The 21490-nt window shown below is 36.4% G+C and overlaps 1 protein-coding gene across 1 annotated transcript in view; it reads left to right on the top strand.

Annotated features, from left to right (window-relative positions):
- Nucleotides 1-17376, top strand: part of AHR (aryl hydrocarbon receptor) — a 62358-nt gene extending 44982 nt beyond the window's left edge. Inside the window, exons 6-11 of the mRNA XM_056483858.1 lie at nt 3523-3653; nt 4481-4683; nt 6309-6418; nt 8993-9134; nt 9920-11189; nt 14279-17376. Of these exons, the coding sequence (XP_056339833.1) occupies nt 3523-3653; nt 4481-4683; nt 6309-6418; nt 8993-9134; nt 9920-11189; nt 14279-14434 (2012 nt within the window). The 3' untranslated portion in view covers nt 14435-17376. The remainder of the gene's footprint in view (nt 1-3522; nt 3654-4480; nt 4684-6308; nt 6419-8992; nt 9135-9919; nt 11190-14278) is intronic.
- The last annotated feature ends 4114 nt before the right edge of the window (nt 17377-21490 follow it).

Raw genomic sequence — 21490 nt, 5'->3', positions numbered from 1 at the left:
TGTAGGTAAAATCTTGTTACTGTGACTTGATTGTAGGTTTATTAATCTGTAAAATTCCATTTTTAAAATAAACCTTAAAATAACTTAATTTTTTAAAAAATAGAGTATGGAAATGCCATGATTTGATAGAGAAATGTTACTGATTTGTAGTACACCTCTGTATATTTCATTTTTTCATTTAGCAGTCAGTGTTCTTCTATCACCTCTAGATCAATCTCCACAGGCCTGCTGCACAGCTGGTTAATAGTAGAGTTCAGTACAGCAAAGAGTACAGTTCTCAGAAACCAGATTTTCATCCCATTTGCTTTAGAGTGAAATTGTGCTCTATGGACCTTAAGCAAGTGCATATGAATTTAGAAAAGGTTGTTTGAAAAGTATGACACCAGGTTGGATTGGTCTCAGATTTGACTAACTGACAGGAAGTGCTGAACAGGATTACAAACAATTCTTTGGTTTGTATCTTGTATTTCTAGCTTGCTAAAAGCTGCTAGTTGTGCCACATTCCTGAAAATATTCAGGACCTAGGTGGATGGGCTTTGTGCAACCTGGCCTAGTGAAAGGTGTCCCTGTCCATGGCAGGGGGATTGGAATTAGGTGATCTCCAAGGTCCTTTCTATCCCAACACATTCTATGATTTAGTGATGACTTTTGAGCCTCATGTAGAATAAAATGTTTGGCTGTTGAGGATTTTTAAACTGAATTCGTATTTATAGCAAAGGATAATGCTATGACCATAGGGATCCCCTCCATTTTTGCTAATTTAATCAATTTCTGTTTTAATACATTCAGCTAACATTATGTAGATATTTATAGATACAACTGTGCCCAGGCACAGATTCCATCCTGAGTCTGGGAACTGATTCTGCTTCAGTTAGCCTGGGCTGGTAATTTCTCACTCAGTACTCTGGTATGCTGCTAGACCACTGGTTTCCTCAGCTGTTACTGTGCTTCCCAGACATGCCTCCCAGTCCTTGTCTTGTTCCCAGAGAAGTTTGCAAAATTCTGATTTTTTCAGTCCCAAATATCTGCTTTGGGGCATTAAGTCCAGATTATCTTTTGAACCTTGCATGTTGCTCAACCATATGGTCTTGAGTTTAAAGACAAGCACTTAATGCACTGCGTGTTCTGCACATTGCTCCATGGCTTTGATGAGATCCAGTCTGAGCTTCATGAAGGATATGGGTTCTAACCCCTGTAGTGTTAACTGGTAGTTTTGCTCTAGGGATTGTAGATGCTCTGTAAGATTCTTTGCCTTCTTACAGTGAGTCACTTCAAGATCCTGGCAGTAAAACCTTCCTGCCTTCTGTCTGCCTGGAAAAGTGCAGCAGTGTTGTTTTCACAAATGTAGGAGGTTCAGTTTTGAAGCCCATTGCCTCCTGTTTTGAGTTCTGTTCATCCCCTGTCAGGAGGCACTTCTTTCACCACAGCTTTGCTCACTCTTGGGAGCTGTGCATTTTACTATGGAACTTGACAAACTCCAAAGCATCCAGCTGGACTTGTTGAACCTTCAAATTTCAGCTCTGCATTTACCAAAAGAATAACACTGAGTTTCTCCTGTGGCAGAAATGCTGCAGGGCACACCTACCAGTGCCAAGGATGCTAGCAGAAACCCTGGCACTGCTTATTGGGTACTAGATCTGCACCTGGTCAGAGCTGGCATTTTTAAAATATTATTTAGTGTTTTCAAGCTGTTTCTTTGATTCTCTTTCTTCATAATTATTGCTTCTTCAGAGAGCTTCTCAGATAAGCCCCCTCTCAGAAGTGTTGAAAATTCTCACCATCAGTTAAGTAACTTATAACAAAAAAATCTGAAGTAGTAGCGAGTAAGGAAGTTTGCTTTGTCTGTTGAGAACCATCCATATGATGAGTATGGGAGTTTCTTATTTTCTAATTTCAAATTTATATGGTAACTATCTTGGACTACAAATGCCTGAGTTTGTCTGCCTGTGGGATCTCCTCATGATGGTGGCTGGCCAATACAGTTCTTTAGATGGCTGTAATTTCAGATTATTCCTTTTTGTCACACTACCAGCTAGGACAGGAAAAGGTTTCTTTTTCTTCATATCTTGAAGTTTATTCAGCAAAAATTGGCCTTGCATAACAGTTCTGTTAGGGAAAAAAGGTATCTCCTGATCCTATCTGAAAAGCTGGATAACTCAGCATACTTGAAGGATTTAGATGCCTGAGATTGCAAGGCCTATTGGTAAGACATCAGCAATCTTATTTGGCTCCAGTTCAGTTCCTTGAATTCATAGAAGATTAAATTGAACTGGCTTTTGGTAATGATTTGTTTACCTTTGGGCTTGTTTTGCCAGTGTTCTAACCTCTGAGCCTATCTGTAAGTTTTTCCAGCTGTTCATGAGTCAAAATTATATTCCAGAAAATATAATGTGGTGTGTTATTAAGTGACATGCTCTCCCTGACCTCGTCTCCACATCTGAAAGGCCAATATGGGTTCTTAAAATTTGTATTATTATTTTGTCCCTACTTCATAATCGGTTTTCTAAGAGTATCTGGACTGTTTTTTAAAATTAAAGATTATTTTATTATAAAATGTCTTTTTAAGCTGAATTTTTTCAATTTTCTGCATGTATGAATTCTTAGGGAATTACTGTTTTCTTTAATATATATATTGAAACAAGCTTGTTTTGCTAAATTTGCAGTGAGTAGTCATGCCCTGGTATCTCTGTGTTTGTAGTCTCATGTAAAACGTGTTCTATCAGAAGTTTATTGATTTACCTTCCAGTTTTCCTTTGTATTCCAAATGTTTAAGTATGTTTTGTAAATACCACTTAGCAGCAAATACTTGTCCTCCTGAGATGGAAGGTTACCATGTTGTAATCCTAGTTAACAATCAAGGTTTTGAGTTTTTTTTAAAAAAACCATCTTGAAAACACAAGTATTCCAGGTATAAGTGGAGATGTAACTATTGTGTTTTCATCAGCAAAGCCCAGAAATATTTTCACTATTTAGTAGGGTGATTTTACCTTCGTTGGAGAAAAATGCTGATTTTTTTGTGGTGGTTTCCTAAAGTTGCTGATTTTTATTTATTGCTACTGCTTTCACCTGGCTGTCTGGAAAGAAAGTTTCACAGTTTGATACCATTACTGAGTTTTTGAATACTCAGTTCCTGTAGTTCCTGTGCCTTTTTGCAGATCCTGACATTGTAGGAACATGGATTCCTGCTCTTTGCAACTGGTCCAGAATCGAGGCTGTTGATAAACCTAATGAATAAATTAAAAATCCAAACAAACAAAAGCCCCAAAGGGAAAAAACGCTTAAAAATAAATTACATTCAGTTTTCAAATACCATAGCCTGTAAAACATAATCCCATCAGAAGAACTGATGCTTAACCTCAGTGTTACAATCATTAGAGGTTCTGAGGATGTTTCCAGTTTACATTGTTCTTGCTCAGGTCGTGACCTAAGGCTTTGTTTATGAGACAGAAGATTGTTTGTTATAGATAGCCTTCACTAGGTGTTCTTCTAAAAATAATCCTTATAAATAATCCTTTCCTGCAGGAGATAATGGCTTTTCACAGCCAGCAACCTATTATAACCCAGACCAACTTCCTCCAGAGAATTCTTCCTTTATGGAAAGGAATTTCATCTGCAGGTTACGATGTCTCCTAGATAATTCATCTGGATTCCTGGTGAGTATGGAGTTACATAAAAACTTCCACATATGCTTAAAAGTTGGAACTCTGCATTATCCTAACAAGAGGTGCAGCAACTTTCTTTATTTGTTAAGTCTCCAAAGATATCTGAGCTGCTTGAACCACAGTGTTTCAGTTAGTGACATTCAGTGTCTCCCCTTTGACATGTCAGGTGCAAATTCTCTCATTTCTCATGGCCCAGTTTCCTCAGTGAAATGCAAATAAGCAACTGCTTTTTTAAAGTGCTGTGTGATCTGTAGATCAAGAAGCATTACAAGAGTATTTTCTTGTATCAAGTTGAGTATCTTGATGTTATGGTAATTAAAAGGACCATAGTTTTTCCTTATTTGGAAAAGTTTTTGCTTGCTCTTTTTAATGCATTTTTTGTTAGTCAATTATTTAGATTTGAAAACAAGTATGGGTTTATCACCCTCTTTGTGATACCTTACAAAATAAAATTCTTCACAATTGCAAAATTGAACATACAAATTTGCAAGACAAATAAATAATTATATGCATATATGTTCATTAGAATATTAGGAGCCTCAGTTAATATTTGATTTGTTTGGATTTTTTTTAAATGGAATAATCTTCCCATTAATTAACTTTTCAATAAGTTTATTAGTAGATATTGAAGTGACACACTCAGGGGTATAACAACAGTGTTTGTACTTGTTAGCTAACTTTCATGTATGCCACCCTATAAAGCTTGAATCTGGTGGATCTTTAAAAAAAAATGAAAAATACATGTTTTGCATCATGACAGAAATATCTTGCTTTTAAATATCTCCAGCATAAAAAATTATTTTTTTCCTCATCCTAAGGCTATGAATTTTCAAGGAAGATTGAAGTTTCTCCATGGACAAAACAAGAAAGGGAAGGATGGTGCCACTTTGTCTCCTCAGCTTGCACTGTTTGCAGTAGCTACTCCCCTGCAGCCACCATCTATCCTTGAGATACGAACCAAAAACTTCATCTTCAGAACTAAACACAAACTGGATTTCACACCTACAGGCTGTGATGCAAAGTAGGTGTAAATTATTCTGTGTAATTATTCAATAATTTGACAATGAAATAGGTTTCAATATGTGTTTGAAATATGAAGCATTTCATATTTCTCTTTTGGTTTATAAACTGCTTCAGTGATGGTTATTTAGAAGCTGTTAAGGTTTTTCTCTCCAGGCCTGCTATCAAGTAAAGGGAAATGGGTTTGCCATAGTCTATTTCCTTGAAATTGCAACAGTTCTCTGACTCTCAATTGTTAGAAAAACAAAGAAAAAATCCACAAAACCAATGCAAAATAAAAAAACCTAAAGACAGCATACGAAGGAAGAAGAAAAGCTTCATGTTAAACTGGTTTGAAATTTGATTTAAGAATGATAGAACAAGTGTTGAATTTCATTCTACATTTCTCCTTCAGTTCAAATAGATGTAAAATACAATGGAAATTTTTTCCTTCAAAATAAACAAATTATATATTTTTTTATAGTATGACTTTTACCCATTTCCAAAGCATTCTTTTCCCTATGTAAATTTGGAAGCACTACTGCAATACTAGATCAAAATAATGTTACTATGCATCAACATGGCAAGAAGCCCATTAGGATGGTTTTTTACCAAAATAAAAGCCTTTGGCTTTCTTCCTTCTCCTCTCCCTTCTATTGTTGACTGACAATTCTTTCATTTTCAGTGGAGTCTCTCATATGGGTTTCCATGCTTCTTACAGGATAGAATTGAATTAGTTGGTATTTTGTCTACTGAGAGACCAAAATACTTTATTTCTCTAAGCTGATATGAGTAAAAGTTAACAAAATATTAGCACAAGTGTTTCTTTCCTCTGATATTTTTATTCACTTGAAATGTTCAGGTTTTTTTCATATTTTTAGTTTTATGTATATTGCCCCCCATCCCTATTTTCCCCTTTATTTTACCATTTGTCTTTGAATCTCCATTTCTTTGTTTCAAATCCTGTTTAGGCCTCTTTTTGACTATGTCTTTTTATCATGTATCACATAGAGATCACATGAATTCTGTTAAGTGTTTCATCTCCACAGCTTCTAGTAAAGTACTCTAATTTTAGCTGCCAGGGTCAAACATGACTCTTGCTAGTGGTCCTCTGAGTCATATCTTGTTTAAATGCAAACACAGGGGTCCCAAACCACTCAACAGCAAAAGGGATGTAGTTCTGAGATATATCTGGGTTCCAGCTTTAAGCTACTAAAAATTGTAATTTAGGAAAGTAATTTTAGATAACTGAAGTTAAATCCCTACTTAATTCTACACACAAGCACATATAGGTAAACGATAAGAAACAGAGCTAAGAAAGCAGTGTCTTTCTTTGGAATTAATGGGAGCTGCCTGCTAGGAGCATGGAATTGAGAGTCCAGCTGTAGGCATCCACTTTTTATTATGGTCTAATGGTTGTGTGAACCCAGTCCTAGTCACTGAAGGCAACCTGGCAGACTAGTTAAAATTTTATGATTTGTTGACTATTTTTGTTAGAGCTGTCCTGCTTCCGCATGCGATTGATATAGCGACAAACTGTGGTTAGCACTTGCATCTGAAATGTTCTAGCCATAATTAACGTCCTTGACATTCATTCTGTGAACTGATTCATCAGCAGGGTTGCAATTTTTTGGTTTTACCTTCCAGAGGAAAGATTGTCCTGGGATACACTGAAGCAGAGCTGTGTATGAGAGGAACAGGATACCAGTTTATTCATGCAGCTGATATGCTTTATTGTGCTGAAAATCACATCCGAAGTAAGTTTCATTCTCTAAGAAAGGCTGAAAAATCAAAGCATGGAGTATTTTTTCAGTATGAATGCAATATGAATTGCAGGAAAAAAGAGATTGTTGATAGAAAGAACATTGTTCATTTCATATGTTGTATCTGTCCTTCTAGAAACTTACACTGGTTGGAGAAATGTTTAATATTCCTATTTAGACCCTTTTAGGATAAATATTCCAGTGTCTGTCACATCTTGCTCTTCTCACTTCCTTCTCTGCTCAACCCAACTTCTGCTATTTCAACAACTTTCTTTGGCCAAATATAGCTTTCCTGTTAGCAAGTTAAATAAAGCATTTTGTTTTGATATTGGTGTAAGATTTTTACCAGAAATTAATCTCTGATTTAACATGCTAGCATCCAAACAGTTCTGGGTTTGATTCTTGGCAGCTTGAGTTGGTTTAAGTACCTATTATGGAGAGAAGTATAGTGATAAGGAAATAAGCATCATCTATCTGATGTATAACTATTTAGGGGACTCTGTTTTTCACTTTTGTTGTTAGTTATAACATAGTTATCTTCAGAACTTACAAAATCATCTTCAGAATATTATGGTATTTCTTTTCTACTGACTTTTCTTGAAAAAGTTCATGTTTTTTTTCTTTTATTCCCTCATAGACAATTAGATAATGCCCCTCAGCAGGTTGTTCTCAACCTATTTCAGCACATGTTCTGTTTCAGGTGTAGCTCAGTCACTGTTGCTTATCAGTGGTTTTGTTTCTTTCATGAAGAAAAACAAAGAGATGGTTCCAGAGTAGAAGGGGATGAAACTGGAATGGTTTGAAACTTTGTCTTAAAACTCGTTTTGCTACATTTTTTTGATGCTAAGATTAAAAGGAAGAAAATAAGTTTTTTAGCAAGGATTTTTGGTTAGATTCTTAGCCTTTTCTAATACATTTTATTTAATTTTTCTGTCTAAAAATGCAAGGGTTTTGGGCAATTGTATTACTTCCACCCCTCGCCTCTGTGAATCACATATTTAACAATTATCTTTAAAATCCCCATCATCACACAAGCTTCACTTAGAACAGCAAAACCAGCCAAAATAAAGCTTCCCACACAAAAACCAAGATAACTTCATCCCAACACAGAACAAAATTGGACAATTTGCACAAAATCCACCCCCTGTCCCTTCACCACAATTACAACAAAACTTCCCCATGATAATTCTGCTCTCTAACATTCAGTGCTTGTTTTGCCTGTCACCTCTCCTGGCTACTATCCTTATCTCAAAATCCTTATGATCCTGGATTTTGGCACCAAAATGACTGTAGTGGGTTGACCATGACTGCATGCTAGGCACCCACCAAAGCCTCTCTCCAGGCACACACCAAAGCCTCTCTATCTCTGCCCTCCACAGCTGGGCAAGGGAGAGAAAATATAATTAATGGTTCATGAGTTAAGGACCAGGAGAGATCACTCACTAAATACTGTCACGGGAAAAACTTTATCTGGGCATAATAAATGAATTGATTATGATAAAAACCAAAACAGGATAATGAGAAGTAAAATAAGGCCTTAAAATAAGCCTTTCCACCAGGAAACCTGCTCCAGCATGGGCTCCTCTCTCCATGGGTCTGCAATTCTCTGCAGGAGCCTGTTCCAGCACTGGAACTGGGTTCACAGCCTCCTCTAAGGCATCCACCTGCTCCAGCATGGGTCTTCTCCATGAGCTGCAGGTGGATCTCTGCATCCCCATGGCTGTGCGTGGGCTCAGCTGCTTCACCATGGTCTGCACCACGGGCTGCAGGGGAATCTCAGCTCTGCCACCTCCTGCCTGCCCTTCCTCACTGACCCTGGTGTCTGCAGAGTTGTTTCTCTCAGCTATTCTAAACCCACTCTGCTCTGGCCACAGCTACATCTGCACATTTTTTTTTTTCCTTAAATGTTATCACAGGGGCATTAGCACAACTTCTAATTGTCCCAGTCTTGCCCAGCAGCATATCCACCTTGGAGCTTCCAGGGATTTACTCTGCTGGAAGTGGAGGGATCTTCTAGCAGCTTCTCACAGAAGCCACTCCTGTAGCCCTCTCTGCCCCTACCAAAACCTGGCCACACAAACCCAATACAGAAATATACCATGAAAATTTAATGCGTTTATCAAACATTGTTACTGGTAGTGGAATGAAGCATAAGATTTTTAAGTATCTCTGCATAAACCAGTCAAAATGTGAAAGATTTGGATTCAGAACTAATGTGTTTTCTGATTGTTATAGTTGGTTTTTGAAGATGAGAGAATAGGCTTTTGTCATTTACATGTTCTAGTATTTATTAATTTCTGTTATTGAAGAAATAGTGGACAAAGCCCTATTTAGCATGCTGCCAATCTATAGCAGATATCTTACAGTTTTGACTTCTATTTTACAAGTAAATTAGATATTTTGAAGTGGTCAGTCATCCTGATTCACTGGGAATGCATAAGTGCCACATCGAATTGGGTGATGGAGAAAATGAGATTAGTAAAATTTCTCTGCAGATGGGATTCCTTTCATGACACAGGTTTTCATGATTTTGTTTGCTGGACAGTAAACAGTATGCTTAATTTTTAGTGATGAAGACAGGTGAGAGTGGAATGACTGTATTTAGGCTTCTAACCAAAGAAAATCGATGGGCCTGGGTACAGGCAAATGCACGTCTTGTCTACAAAAATGGAAGACCAGATTACATCATTGCCACGCAAAGACCTCTTACGTAAGTCATCACTTCATACAGTGTGCTTCAAAAACTGAAAAGTAGTTTGAGGCTCTTTATGTTCACAAAGGAAGTTTTGTTTTTGAATTATTAATCATTATACTCCAAATTCCCAAAATTCTTTCAGTTTCCTAACAAACATGTAAAGAATTCTGATATTTCAGAACTTGTAGCATAGTCCTTCTGCATAAAAATTTAGACGTATTGATTTCTTATAAAGAGCAAGATCAGCAGCCGAAGCGTGAAGTTATTCCATCGAACCGTATTCAATCCCCTTGAGCAAAAACTGAGAAATCCAACTGCAATTGTATAGAAGGAACAACAAATAACAAAGAAATTGAGTCCTGAATTTTAGTGTTGAACTAAGTTCTGCGTAATATGGAATTCAGCCTTGTTAAATAGATTAAATATTTTTTGCTAAGGAGTCTGTAAAATGGAGAAAAAGATACTTTGAGTATTGATTTACTTGCTATACCAAGAAAAGCTTAATGCATGGAACAAAGCCCACTTATTTTCATTTCAGCCCATAATGCACAGAAAATGGTGTATGCTATCTAGATTTAATTACAAATGTAATATGTAAATGTGGCATTACAGTCATAAGCTCCTTATTTCATAATCTGCCTCTTGGTTTAACTCAGCCAAGTTGAGCTGGAATAGGTAGGAATTCGAAAAATGCCTACAAATAAAATAGTTCATTTTTTATGTTAATTCCAGGGGACAAAAAGATTAAAGATTACTGTTTAGTCCTGCAGTACCATGCTATATATCTGGTTTATTTTCAGAGATGAAGAAGGGGCAGAACATCTACGGAAGCGTAACATGAAGTTGCCCTTCATGTTTGCCACTGGTGAGGCTGTGTTGTATGAGGTGTCTTTCCCTATGTCGAGCCTTATGGACCCCTCTCAACCGAAGAGTAAAAGCACAGTGGGAAAAGGAGGCAAAGCAACGCTGCACGATGAGTCTGTGGATCCAAACTCCCTCCTAGGTGTCATGTTAAGGCAGGACGAGTCTGTTTATCTCTGCCCTCCAGCATCACATAAACTTTCTTTTGAGAGGAACTTCTTTGCAGACAGCAGGGATGAACTGGGTGGTGTTGTTAGCAGTGGCTGGACAGACAATCTCCTACCTGCTGGAAATCACAGCATTCTCAAACGGGAGCTGATGGAATGTTCCCAGGACAGTACTGTTCCACTTCCTGAAGACAGTGCAGCGCTCTTTCAGGATAACAAAACCAGTGATTTGTACAGCATAATGAAAAATCTGGGTATTGACTTTGAAGATTTAAAGTGTATTCAGCAGGATGAGGAGTTTTTTAAAACTGAATTATCTGATGTGGATGATATCGGGGACATCAACATAACTGACGAAATCCTGACTTACGTTCAGGATTCCTTAAATAAATCTGACTTCTTATATTCAGACTGTAATCAGCAGCAGCCCTTGGTCCAGAATGAAGGGTGCATGATACAGCAAGACTTAAATCCACATCAACTTCATCAGCACCAGAAACAGCTTGTGGAACAGCAACAACAGCAGCAGCAACAGCAGCTCTGTCAAAAGATGAAACATATGCAAGTCAATGGGATGTTCACAAATTGGAGCTCTGGCATGCCTCTTAGCTGCTCACAGCAGCAGCCCCAGCAGTACATGTTCCCTGGCATGCATGCCAGCACATCTGAGTTCTCTTACAAATCAGAAGTTAACTCTTCCCCTTATGAGTGTAGGCAAGACTTTGTTCCTTACAAGCAACCCACAGCGATGATGCCGCAGCCTTCTAACTTTGCTCAAATGGATTTTCCTGCAGCAGGGTTTGATGGATCGACCTATTCTGCTTCTTCCAACTTTGAGGATTTTCTCAGTTGTTTGCAGCAAGTCCCTGAAAACCTGGAGTGTGGGATGAACCCTGAGTCAGTTATGCTCACTCCTCAAACATGCTATGCAGGTGCTGTTTCTATGTACCCGTGCACGCAGGAGGCACAGCCCAGCTGTGTGGATCAAATGCAGTATGAGTCTGTGATGACAAATCAGCAACAACAAACATTGGGGAACAAGGTATGGTAAACAGCATTGCTGCATTGCTTGCATTTAGTATCTTGTTTATATTGTGATTCATGTGACTGCTGGGGGACAGTTTGTCGTGACTGAATTGCTGAGTTTGAAATGGATGGGTTAGCAGTGTGTGCATGTCTTTGCTTTATTTGTTCATTAGAGTGGAGAGAGTTGCATTTGGTCAAGTTTATATATATGTGCACCTGCAGTCTGATAGCTGTCTTTGGCAGTATTAATCAAGAGTGAATGAACTAAATTGTTGGAATTTGCTAATAGACCTTTTTGAGAGGAGTAGAGTTTTCTTTTCATTAAATATGTCGTAAGGATCAAAAAAAAAAGTTTTTGAAGTGTTAGTATTGTCTAGCTATTTAGAGTCCTCAATGATTTTAGGATTAGTGGAAGTATTAAAGTATCATAAAAATGGCCTGAAATATGAAGTATTTAACTCCTATACACAATGTTACTGCAAGAATTTTTATATATTGCTATAAGTGAAACTGAGCTTGTTCCTCAAGCTGCTATCTAAATTAACTGCTGAAGCAAAAAGAGTTGGAAAAAGGTTATATTCACAGTAAAATAAGTTGGTCCTTTTTCACCAAGGAGAATGCACAATAAAAGCCATAGAAGAGAGGATCCTGGCTCTAACACAGACTACAGTTGTAAACATTGATAAAATTAACTTAGAAATAAAATTCAATTACTAGTTCCTGATTTTGATTAACCTGTTTGAAGTACTTTCTGTTGTACCATTTATTTCTGTTAATGCTGTGAAAGTACAGAGCCACAATTTTTTTTTTGTTTTATCACAATGAGTTAATGTTCTCAAGTACTGATCCTGCAAATGCTTATGCACATGCATAAGCATTTACAGAATTAAAGTATTAATTGGCATTTAACCTATGCAAGACGAAGGTGAGGAATGCAATTAGAACATACCCATTTTTTTTTACATGCTTAATTCAAGTACACAACATTCCCTTTTTAAAACTACTTCACTGCTGAAAAGAATGCAATTGCAGAATTGCAGAAATTTACCTAAAATATAGCACAGTTCAGCAAGATGAATATCTTCTCCCTGAGTGTATGGGGTTGAAATTACATGAAGTAACTTTGAGAAACTGCACTGTGCAAACTTGAGCTCAGCTTGGCTGTGCATTGCCTGGCTGTGCTCAGTGTTTAGTCTTTCAGAGTACTTCTTAAGAGGGTTCCAGAGCAGCTCCAGGGCCATCCAATTTTGTCTTTATAATAACAAAGAATTACTCTTTTCCAAAAAGCTGTACTAATGTGATGCATCAGTTTTGAAGAGTTGTTGCATTTGCAATTCCATTTCTTTATTTTTAATGGCTGGTTTAATTTTATTTTGCAGATTATTTTGTTGTTACACTTCCTTAATAATTTTTGTTATGACCCCTGTTTTTTAATTTTCTTCCTTGTGTTTTCTTCACATCTATCTATAAAAAGTTATTGACTAAGAAAGCACCTGTGAAGAAATTGTCTGTTGCTTCATATATACTAGAATGCTGCACTGCAATAATAATAGGACATTTAGTTTGTTGTAAAAAAATGAACGAAGGCCACTTTGAGAAAAATTGTCCTTACTTAAGTTTTTCAGAGGAAAATTCAGCCCCTCTTGTTAGGGTATTCCTGTGCTGTGTGGGTCTGAGTAGCACTGCATAAGCAGAAGCCTCGTGTGACAGAGCAGGCAGGATACTGCTGTCTGAGGCACATTCACACAGCCAAACCAAAGCAGGGCAGTCTTGGTGGCTGGTTTAGCACACTGACATCCCTGTCAGTGCTTAGAGTCCAGAGAGAGGACAGATGTTGCTATGCAAGCCATGGTTGGTATGTTTTCAGACTTCTAACTCCCATGGATTTCTACGTGAAAAGCCTATGGAATTGGAAAGCCAGAAGGGTCTGTTGTGGTTGTGTGCCTTGGCTTTCTGCCTGTCTTGTAATTGTGGTAGGAACATGGCCAGTGTAGTCTAAAATCACTTTCAGTGATGGAGAAGGACAGAAAGGCCTGTGATTGTTTGGCTGCTTGTTTAGGATCAGTATTCCCGTATTAACCAGGAGAAACCTTCCTAAGTACTTGATTCTATGTTGGGAGCATTCTTAAAAAAATTTAATGAACGTGAGCATCTTATTAATGAAGAATATTGAAATAACCTGCTTCTGTCTGAAATAATCCTTGTGTATACTCTTAAAGTGTGTCAGCTTTGATTAAAACATAATTCACATAAAGTCTTGTTAAAAAGTTAGAAGGATTGCGCACACTTAGTCAAATTTCAGTGTTTGCATAGAAGGGAAAAAGAACTAATACCCAGCATAATTTGATAAATGAATGATGAATGAATGTATGAGACACCTTCTTAAAGACAAGCCTTGAAAGAATGAGTACTTACAATATAAGCTACTCCCAAAGAGATGATGGAAATGTTTTAAATACTTTGTTGTATTTTCTTTGCATGACCGAATGGAGTATTTTGTAGATAAAGTCCATAGCATGACAGGAAGCATTACATTATGTGATTAAAATAATCCTGTGAACAATTATGTTAAGGCTGATGAAAGCCATTCATTGCTCTTACTTGGCCTTGTCAATATGAAGAGTGTCAGAAAGCCCACCCTGCAATATTTCAGCTAGTGGATTGCACACAGTGTGCTTCAGCTTATGAATAGAACTGCATGTGCATTCCTGGAGGAGCTGTTATGTCTGGATCCCACTGCAGGCGTGGAAAGATGTAAATAGGTTGCTTTTAAAATGTAACAGCTGGATGTAACAATTAGGAGCTCTCAGACTGTACTTTCTAGAAATAGAAACTCTATTGCATTTTAGATAATCGAGTTATTTCTTCACTTAGCCAGAAGTAGAGCTCCTATTGACTTCAACATGGGTAAGATTCACTGATGATTCAGTCCCTGTTTTAATGCAAATTAAATTCTCATTATTCATCATTTAAAAAAACAATGAAAGCTAATCAATGTATTTTAAGATTATTTCATCCAATGTGTCTTTGGGAGTATTTTTACATACTTATAAATAAGTTGGTTTCCTATACTAACTATTTATTATTCTCTTTTTTTCCTGCCAGTTCCAAAATGGTTTCAATGGAGGAAATGTAAACGAATCATATCCCTCTCAGTTAGATGTGATCAGTAATGCACAGACTGCCACACATCTTCAGCCTCTTCATCATCCAAAAGAACCCAGATCCTTCTCAGATTTGGCATCTAGTGGATTTATGTGATTCAGATCTAGAGCTCCATCTGTGATTTTGTCTGGGCATCAGGTTGCTCTGAGGAAAAGCTTGATAAGTCTCTCTCTGAGCATCAGACTGTAACAGCTTAGTGACATTTTGGGAATATGAGGTTGGTTGCACTATATACGGGTGGATATGTAATTCAAGACCTGGCTATTTAGAATGACAGGTGGAATGAAATCTTCCTATCTAAAGTTTGCATGTGCTGTTTTCCATCAGGCTGCCTGAGTCCTTGCAGTATGGATTACACACATACTACAGACTATGTCATGCTATACAACATAAGATAAGGCAAATGGTTTTGTTGTTTAGAAAATAATTGGGCACTTTACAAATAGCATTGATGGCACAAGGAAGGTGGTTTCACATGTGGATTATTTCCAGACTTTATTTTTTAAAAACTATTAAAAAGATCTAAATTCATGAGAATCAAAAGCACTTAATTTTGATGCATACGAAGCTCTGTAATCACTTATTTTGTATTTGAATCCTTTTGTTTTAAGTCTCCATTTCTAGCACTTTAATAGAAGGCTTAATACAAGGATATGATATGCAACTTCAGGTTTTCTATGAAACAGACCCCTTGCATTCCTCCTTTTCATGTCAACCTTAAGTGCCTCACAATTTTACTACCTTGTTTCTGATGGGAGCTTATTTTAGCAAAACTCACTATAAATGTCATCTCTAGTATATGAACTTTTAGCTAATATAACAGTGCTACTGGCTGTGTCTTTTTTTTCTTTCCCTCTACTAATTATTTGTTTAGAGAGTGACAATTCATCTGTGGATTTGTTACACTATTATCAGGAGTTGTTAATATTCTGAATTTAGTTCAGCTAAAGAATTTGAGTTTATTCTATACTGCTTTTCTGCTTTCTTCAGGTAATACAGGGTATATTAAAAAAGCAGATTTTGCTGAGTCGGAGGAGCAGATCCTCAGGATTAGTTTTAGATTATTAATACTGAAAAACATGTGCCTTATCTTGTGTTAAAACGCTCATAATGTTCTTTAGAAATAATACAAGGCTGCTCTATGCAAATATTTTCATTAAAATGGATATTGAAAAAGATTGCATTTTCAATAAAAGGGGTAAAGGAGTCTCAATAGTGATTGGCATTGGCATTATTTTGACTGCAATTTTCAGTTTTAAGAGTGGGGAAAGGGTGAGTTTGGTTTCAGTTTTATCCCTGGCAAATTGCACTGCAAAGAACAGAGAGGTTATTCTTCTTGTATATGTTGATCCATTTGAAAAACTATGTGCAAAATATGAAATCATGGAAAGAAAAAAAATCATTAGAGAAATTCTCCTTGCAATAGGTTTTCTTTTCAGGAAAAAACCCAAACTAAACATATCCACTAAACATTCTGGGGTTTTGTTTTACTTTTATCTGAGGACTGTAAAATTACAGACACCAATGTTTGGTGCAAAATAATAATCTACGTGAAAATACAGAAATGTGTATATGTTCAAGATATTTCATATTCTTGTGTGTTGTATAGTTCATATATAATAAAATGTCTTTGTAAAATATTTTAAACAGTTAATTTTAAAGTATTACATCGTTATGTGTTAAGAACAATTTTATTACATTTGTTATATATAATGTAAAATGGCAATTTAGCGAGTTTGTTTGAAACAGGCAAAAGTAAATTGGCTCCCTCCATATACTTGTTAATATTGTTTAATAAAGGACAATCACTTAAAATTGGAATCTTTTCATAGCTGAAACATGCTTTCTTTGAAGAAGAGCATATTTTCTTTCATTCTGTGTGATTTGAGACATTAGGCCAAACTTCTCAGTACAGCTTTTCAGATTAATAATTCTAGTAAGTGAAATTAGCATATATGAAAGGGACATTAAGGAAACAGTTACTATTCAGGAAAAGCCCATAAAGAAGTTGTGGGTTTTATTACAAGGTCGCGCTTTTTTCCCCCCCATGTTTCAGATTTTGTTTTCAGCACCAGACAATAGTAATGAATTCACTTACTATCATTTGAATTAATCCTTGATTCTGTCTTTTTTTTAATTGAAGGTGATGCTTGAAGCCAATATCTGAAACGTCTTCCATATCTAGCTAGTGTGTCATGTTTGCATTTGAACTGGAAAACTAGAAAAAACCAGAAGGTTGAAAGCGATGATGTATGTGCTCCATCTTACAAACCATTATCTATCCTGCTTATGACTTTAGTTAAACCAAATACATGTTGTCCTATCACTAAGTGCCAAGGATGCAGTACCACAACTGTGCTGCCCTACTTAATGTAAACAAGTTAGTTGTTTATATGCATATCAGCGTATTTTGTGCATTATCTTATGCGTACAACGTTGACTGTATTCGTGCACTCTTGATCTGCACCAAACTATACCTACAGTGCACAGGTGTTTCTGATTGGATCTCTATTAGCCCTTCAGGTCTGTTATAAGTAAGGTTATAACCCAGTGTTAGTCAGTATTACTGTCCATTTTTGTGCAAGTTTTCTTACCTTGTTTTTCTTTCCAGTTCTTCTCTCTCCTTTGCTATGCCTGCACATACCATGCAGTGCACCTCTTGTGTTAAGGTATGGTTCTGTAGCTCTCTTGCTCATCTCCACTAAAATTTGTAAGACATAATACATGGTTAATAAAATATTCACTTGAATGTAGCTGAAATGTATGTTCTTTTACTACAAAAATGTTTGATTTCAGCAGTATACAAAAAATATGTTATCATATGGTTACTAATATCTTTTGAGAGCTCGTCATCTAAAATAGTTTACAAAACTTGTTATTTACGTCACTGTGGACTTTGCACTTCTCTGAATATTAGATGCAAATACAATGTATATAATTTAGAGTGGTGAACAAATGTGTATTTGTCCATGGAATTAGTATTTTATACTTGCATGAAAATGAGTTTATAAATAAAGTTTGTAAATAGCAAGCCACAATTAGTGGTTGGAAGGCTCTTATATTCATTGCTTAGTCACAGTAAATTCGCAGTTGAACAGTACTGAGGCAGAAAGATTTCTGCATTGATGCTGCTGAAAAGAAGCATGTTTTTTTTTGTGATCTGGAGCTGGCCACTGGTACTTACATTACACTGGTATTTACTGTTTATTGCTAGTTCATAGCAGCATTAAGTTAAGAAAACAATTAGATTATTTCTAATAATATTTGCTAATATTACTGTTTCCTGTGTGCTCTGTTGGCTTTGCATGATAATCCTTTAAATTGTTTGTAATGCTAAATCAAATGTTTCGCTGTAATTCCCTATGCAGTTACCGAATTTACAATAGTTCTTCAGTTTAGTGACATGATGGACAATAATTTAATTGAATGGAACTACACCATTGTCTTCTAAAATGTATTAAGACAAATGTCTTATCCGGAATCAATACTAGGCTGTGAACCTTGTATGTCAGTTCTATTGTTTACTCTTCTTGCACTGCACAAAAGGATATGCTAAGGTACAAGTATAATTTAACAAGACTGCAAATCTATAAGGTAACATCTGGAAATAATCAAGCAATAATATAAGCAACACTGGTTATCCTTTTGTTTGTAGTCCGTTGCATTTGTTAAAAGTACACCTTCAAGCCACGTATCGACCTGTTCCCACAAGTATAGGACCTTAGTGTCCAGTTTTATTTGAAGGAAGGAGATACTTTGTTCTGGAGAAAGCCATTTCTTTAATGATTTATGAAGTTTATTCTTCTTTGCTCTAATTCAGCGTGAAAGTTAACAACTATGGTGATACCAAGCCAGCAGTAGGGCACTGATTCTACTTCTAATACTTTTATTCTGTCATTGATTCATTTAGCAAATTATCTTCCTGCTTTCTTTCCTCTCTGCCCAGACATTCTTCCCTACTAGCTGAATCTTGTAGTTCTAACTAAGTAATACAAAGCCAAAACATCTTCAGACACCCAAAATAGAAATTGACATCTAAAACTAAAAATTAAATTCCCCCCATTGTAGAATTTGCACAATCTAAACAAGTAATCTCCAGCATGGGGCACTGTTCAGTTTCACCCATTTCATTCCTGTTCACTCCAGGAAGAAATGCTCACTTTGATTGCTTATCAGTGAATCTGAGGCAGGTCTACAGAGAGATATCCATTCTTTCACTCTAGCAAGTTCTGGTGCATTGATTTTTCTGGTGAACCCACATTCTGTAAATCCTCTTATCTCTTGAAGTTTGTCTTCCTGACAAGTGAAGAAGAACTATAGTATTAAGGCATCAATAACTAAGGGGAAAACTTAAAAAGATTCACCCAAATCTGTGAAATCAAAGATATGATCAGTCTTATGAGATAATGAAGTTTTTTCTTAATAACCTGACTTTCTATTCAACACACAATGTTATTAGTATTAAATAAAGTTATATACACTTAGTTTCCAAAGCAGGCAGTCTTTGAGAAAAGGAGAGGTCCCTAAACCTTAAACATTTATTATTTTGCTGAAGCTGACAAGCTCTTATCTTCTTTCGAATCTGGCCTGGGTGCAAATAAAAGTATAAACAACACTTCTTATAACTTCCATTAATTATTAAATTAACTTTAAAATTAATAACCTCAACAGATAGTTTAACACATTTTGAAGGCTGTATATGATCATAATCATCTGGATGTCTGAAATCTATGAAAATAAGTTTGAGTAAAAATAATTGATATTTTGATACTAAAAATAAGATTTTAGTAAAAAAATAAATTATAAAAACTGTAGAGGATGCCCGAGGGATGTTTGGACTAATTGGAATCCTTGGAATTGGAATGTTGCTGGAATAATAAAAATAAATGTAGAAGTTCATCCTGTTCTTACAGAAGGAAAAGTTTTGATCAAATTTTCTCCTTTTTGCTGATTATGGATAGTCAGACTTCCCACAACACAGAGTAGTGGGCATCTGTTGGTACATAGTCTGAACCAGAGGAACTTGAATCCTTGTTAGTAAAAGTAAGAGCTAAATTAGAAGAAACTATGAAATAAATTTGTGACACTTGTCAGTAAAGGGTGGAGGTGTAGGAAGAGAAAGGATGGTTTCAGTCTCAGTGGACTTGAAAGATGTTTGAAGGTCTTTGTATTATTTTCTAGTTTCTAAATCATAATCTGTGCTTTTTTAAAGAACAAAATTTAAATCTTCAGAGTCCTTACTGCCTTGATTATTCCATAACTGCTCAGATCCTGGCAATACCAAGCTACTTGGCTACCAAGCCCCTCAAAGTTGCATGTCAGGTGTTTCCTGCATCTCTGTGGAGCCCAAACCAGTGTGTGTTTTCAGAATATACCACGAGCTTTTGTCCAACAGAAAGCAGCCAGAAAGTCTGTCAAAAAGAGCTAATGTGCAAGCAAAGCAAGTTAGCTCCATGCTCTGCCTTGTTTGGATGTGAAAGAAATGGTCTCTGTGACAGTTTGTAGGATGCCCTGAAATGAAAAAGTCTCTGCTTTTAAGTCATTCCACTTGGAACAAGTAGTTCATTAATAACAGAGAGAGGGATGTATCCTTTGGTCTAGGACCTAGGACATGTACTTAAGACAATTGGATTCTTCAGGAGATTCCCAAAATGGCCCAGCAATTAGGACATTCATTCAGCTCTTCATCACCATTTTTTCATTCTCTTTAGAGGAGAAATGTAATTAATTTTGGATGGAGGTTTAGACATAAAAGCCTGCAAACAAAATAAAAAATAACACAACCTTCGTACTTGGTTTTACATCTGCAGTAGGCGAAGGATCTCTGCAGCTGAAATATCTTACAAATGGCCTCATTGGAGAGTTTATTCTCTGGTTTTAGCTATGTTGTTTTTTTTCAAGCACAAATATTGAAAGTTCTCATCAAATTATCATAGCTGTCAAACATTCTTCTACAGAAGGTGCAAGTTGCTCTTCCAAGTTACAAATGGAACTGTAGAGTAAGTGCAGGATGACTTTCTGCCAGTGCAGCTCCAAATACAATGCCAAGAACTGGTCAGGACTTCCCAGTACTGCCAATTACTGTAAAAAATAGAACAGTCTTTTGTTTGCAGGAGTACCTAAAATTACTGTACAAAATGGTGAAGCATTTGTGAGTCCCTGGTGGGTGGTGGTAGCAGTGCTGTGAACGTGCACATGCACGCACACAGAGCAGCCTGTGATCATGAAGGCACATGATGGTGTGCCAAAGAATGTTTTAATTATACTGGCATCTAATCAAAACTTGAAAGGCTAATAAGTGCCTGTGACACCTCGTTCAGTATATAGAAGGATCTGCGTTAAACTTCAGACCTAGACTTATAGTCAGTACATAAACTTTTATGTACTTAGCTCTATGGCTCAAATCTGCTTTTCAGTCCCTCAATAGTTCTTAATAAAATAAATAAAAGGAAGTTCTCAGGCAAAGAAAAGTTTTGTTTAACTTTGTATTTCAATTTTAATATTGCAAAGTAAAATAGCAATCATAGGACCTTCAGACCAAGAATATTATTATTAAGCAGCAAAAATGTGGAAAGGATCAGTTTAAAGAATGTAGGTAAACCTCATCAAATGCTTCTAAGCTCTGACTTTTCCCCCTAAATATTACTGTGTGAAGTGACTTTGTCAAGTTTTTTCCATTCTTTCCTTTTTTTTTTTTGCAGATATCTAAACACAGCATTTAAACTGTTTCTTGCTACAGATGAGAAAGACAGATTTTCTGGGGTTTTTTTTCTTTTCTTTCTGATTCAGCTCTGACTTCAAAACTTGTGGAAGTTCAAAGTGCTTTGAAGTCAGCATGCCCATTTCTAGAATCTGGACAAAAGTGAAATATGTGGCAAAAGATCCAGATCTGAGTTGATCTACCACTGGAACATTTTTCATTGCTTTTATTTATATTTAGAACTAGGGTATTTTTGTCTTAATGAACACACTTACCTACTCGCTCCCAGGGATCATATAAATCTTACAGAACCTGCTCCAATAGATATCAGTAGAATGAGACCAATTTGACCTTATTGTTTAGATATTGTCAGTGTAGTTTTAGTTTTTAGTCTCTGCTGCTTCTGTATGAAGACAACTGTGTAGGTTCTGTAGTAAGGGCTGAAGTATACC

Source organism: Oenanthe melanoleuca, chromosome 2 (genome assembly GCF_029582105.1).
Source record: "Oenanthe melanoleuca isolate GR-GAL-2019-014 chromosome 2, OMel1.0, whole genome shotgun sequence".
In the NCBI taxonomy this organism is placed as follows: Eukaryota; Metazoa; Chordata; class Aves; order Passeriformes; family Muscicapidae; genus Oenanthe; species Oenanthe melanoleuca.
The sequence above is the reverse complement of the archived record's forward strand: the minus strand, read 5'-3'. Positions and strand labels throughout refer to the sequence as shown.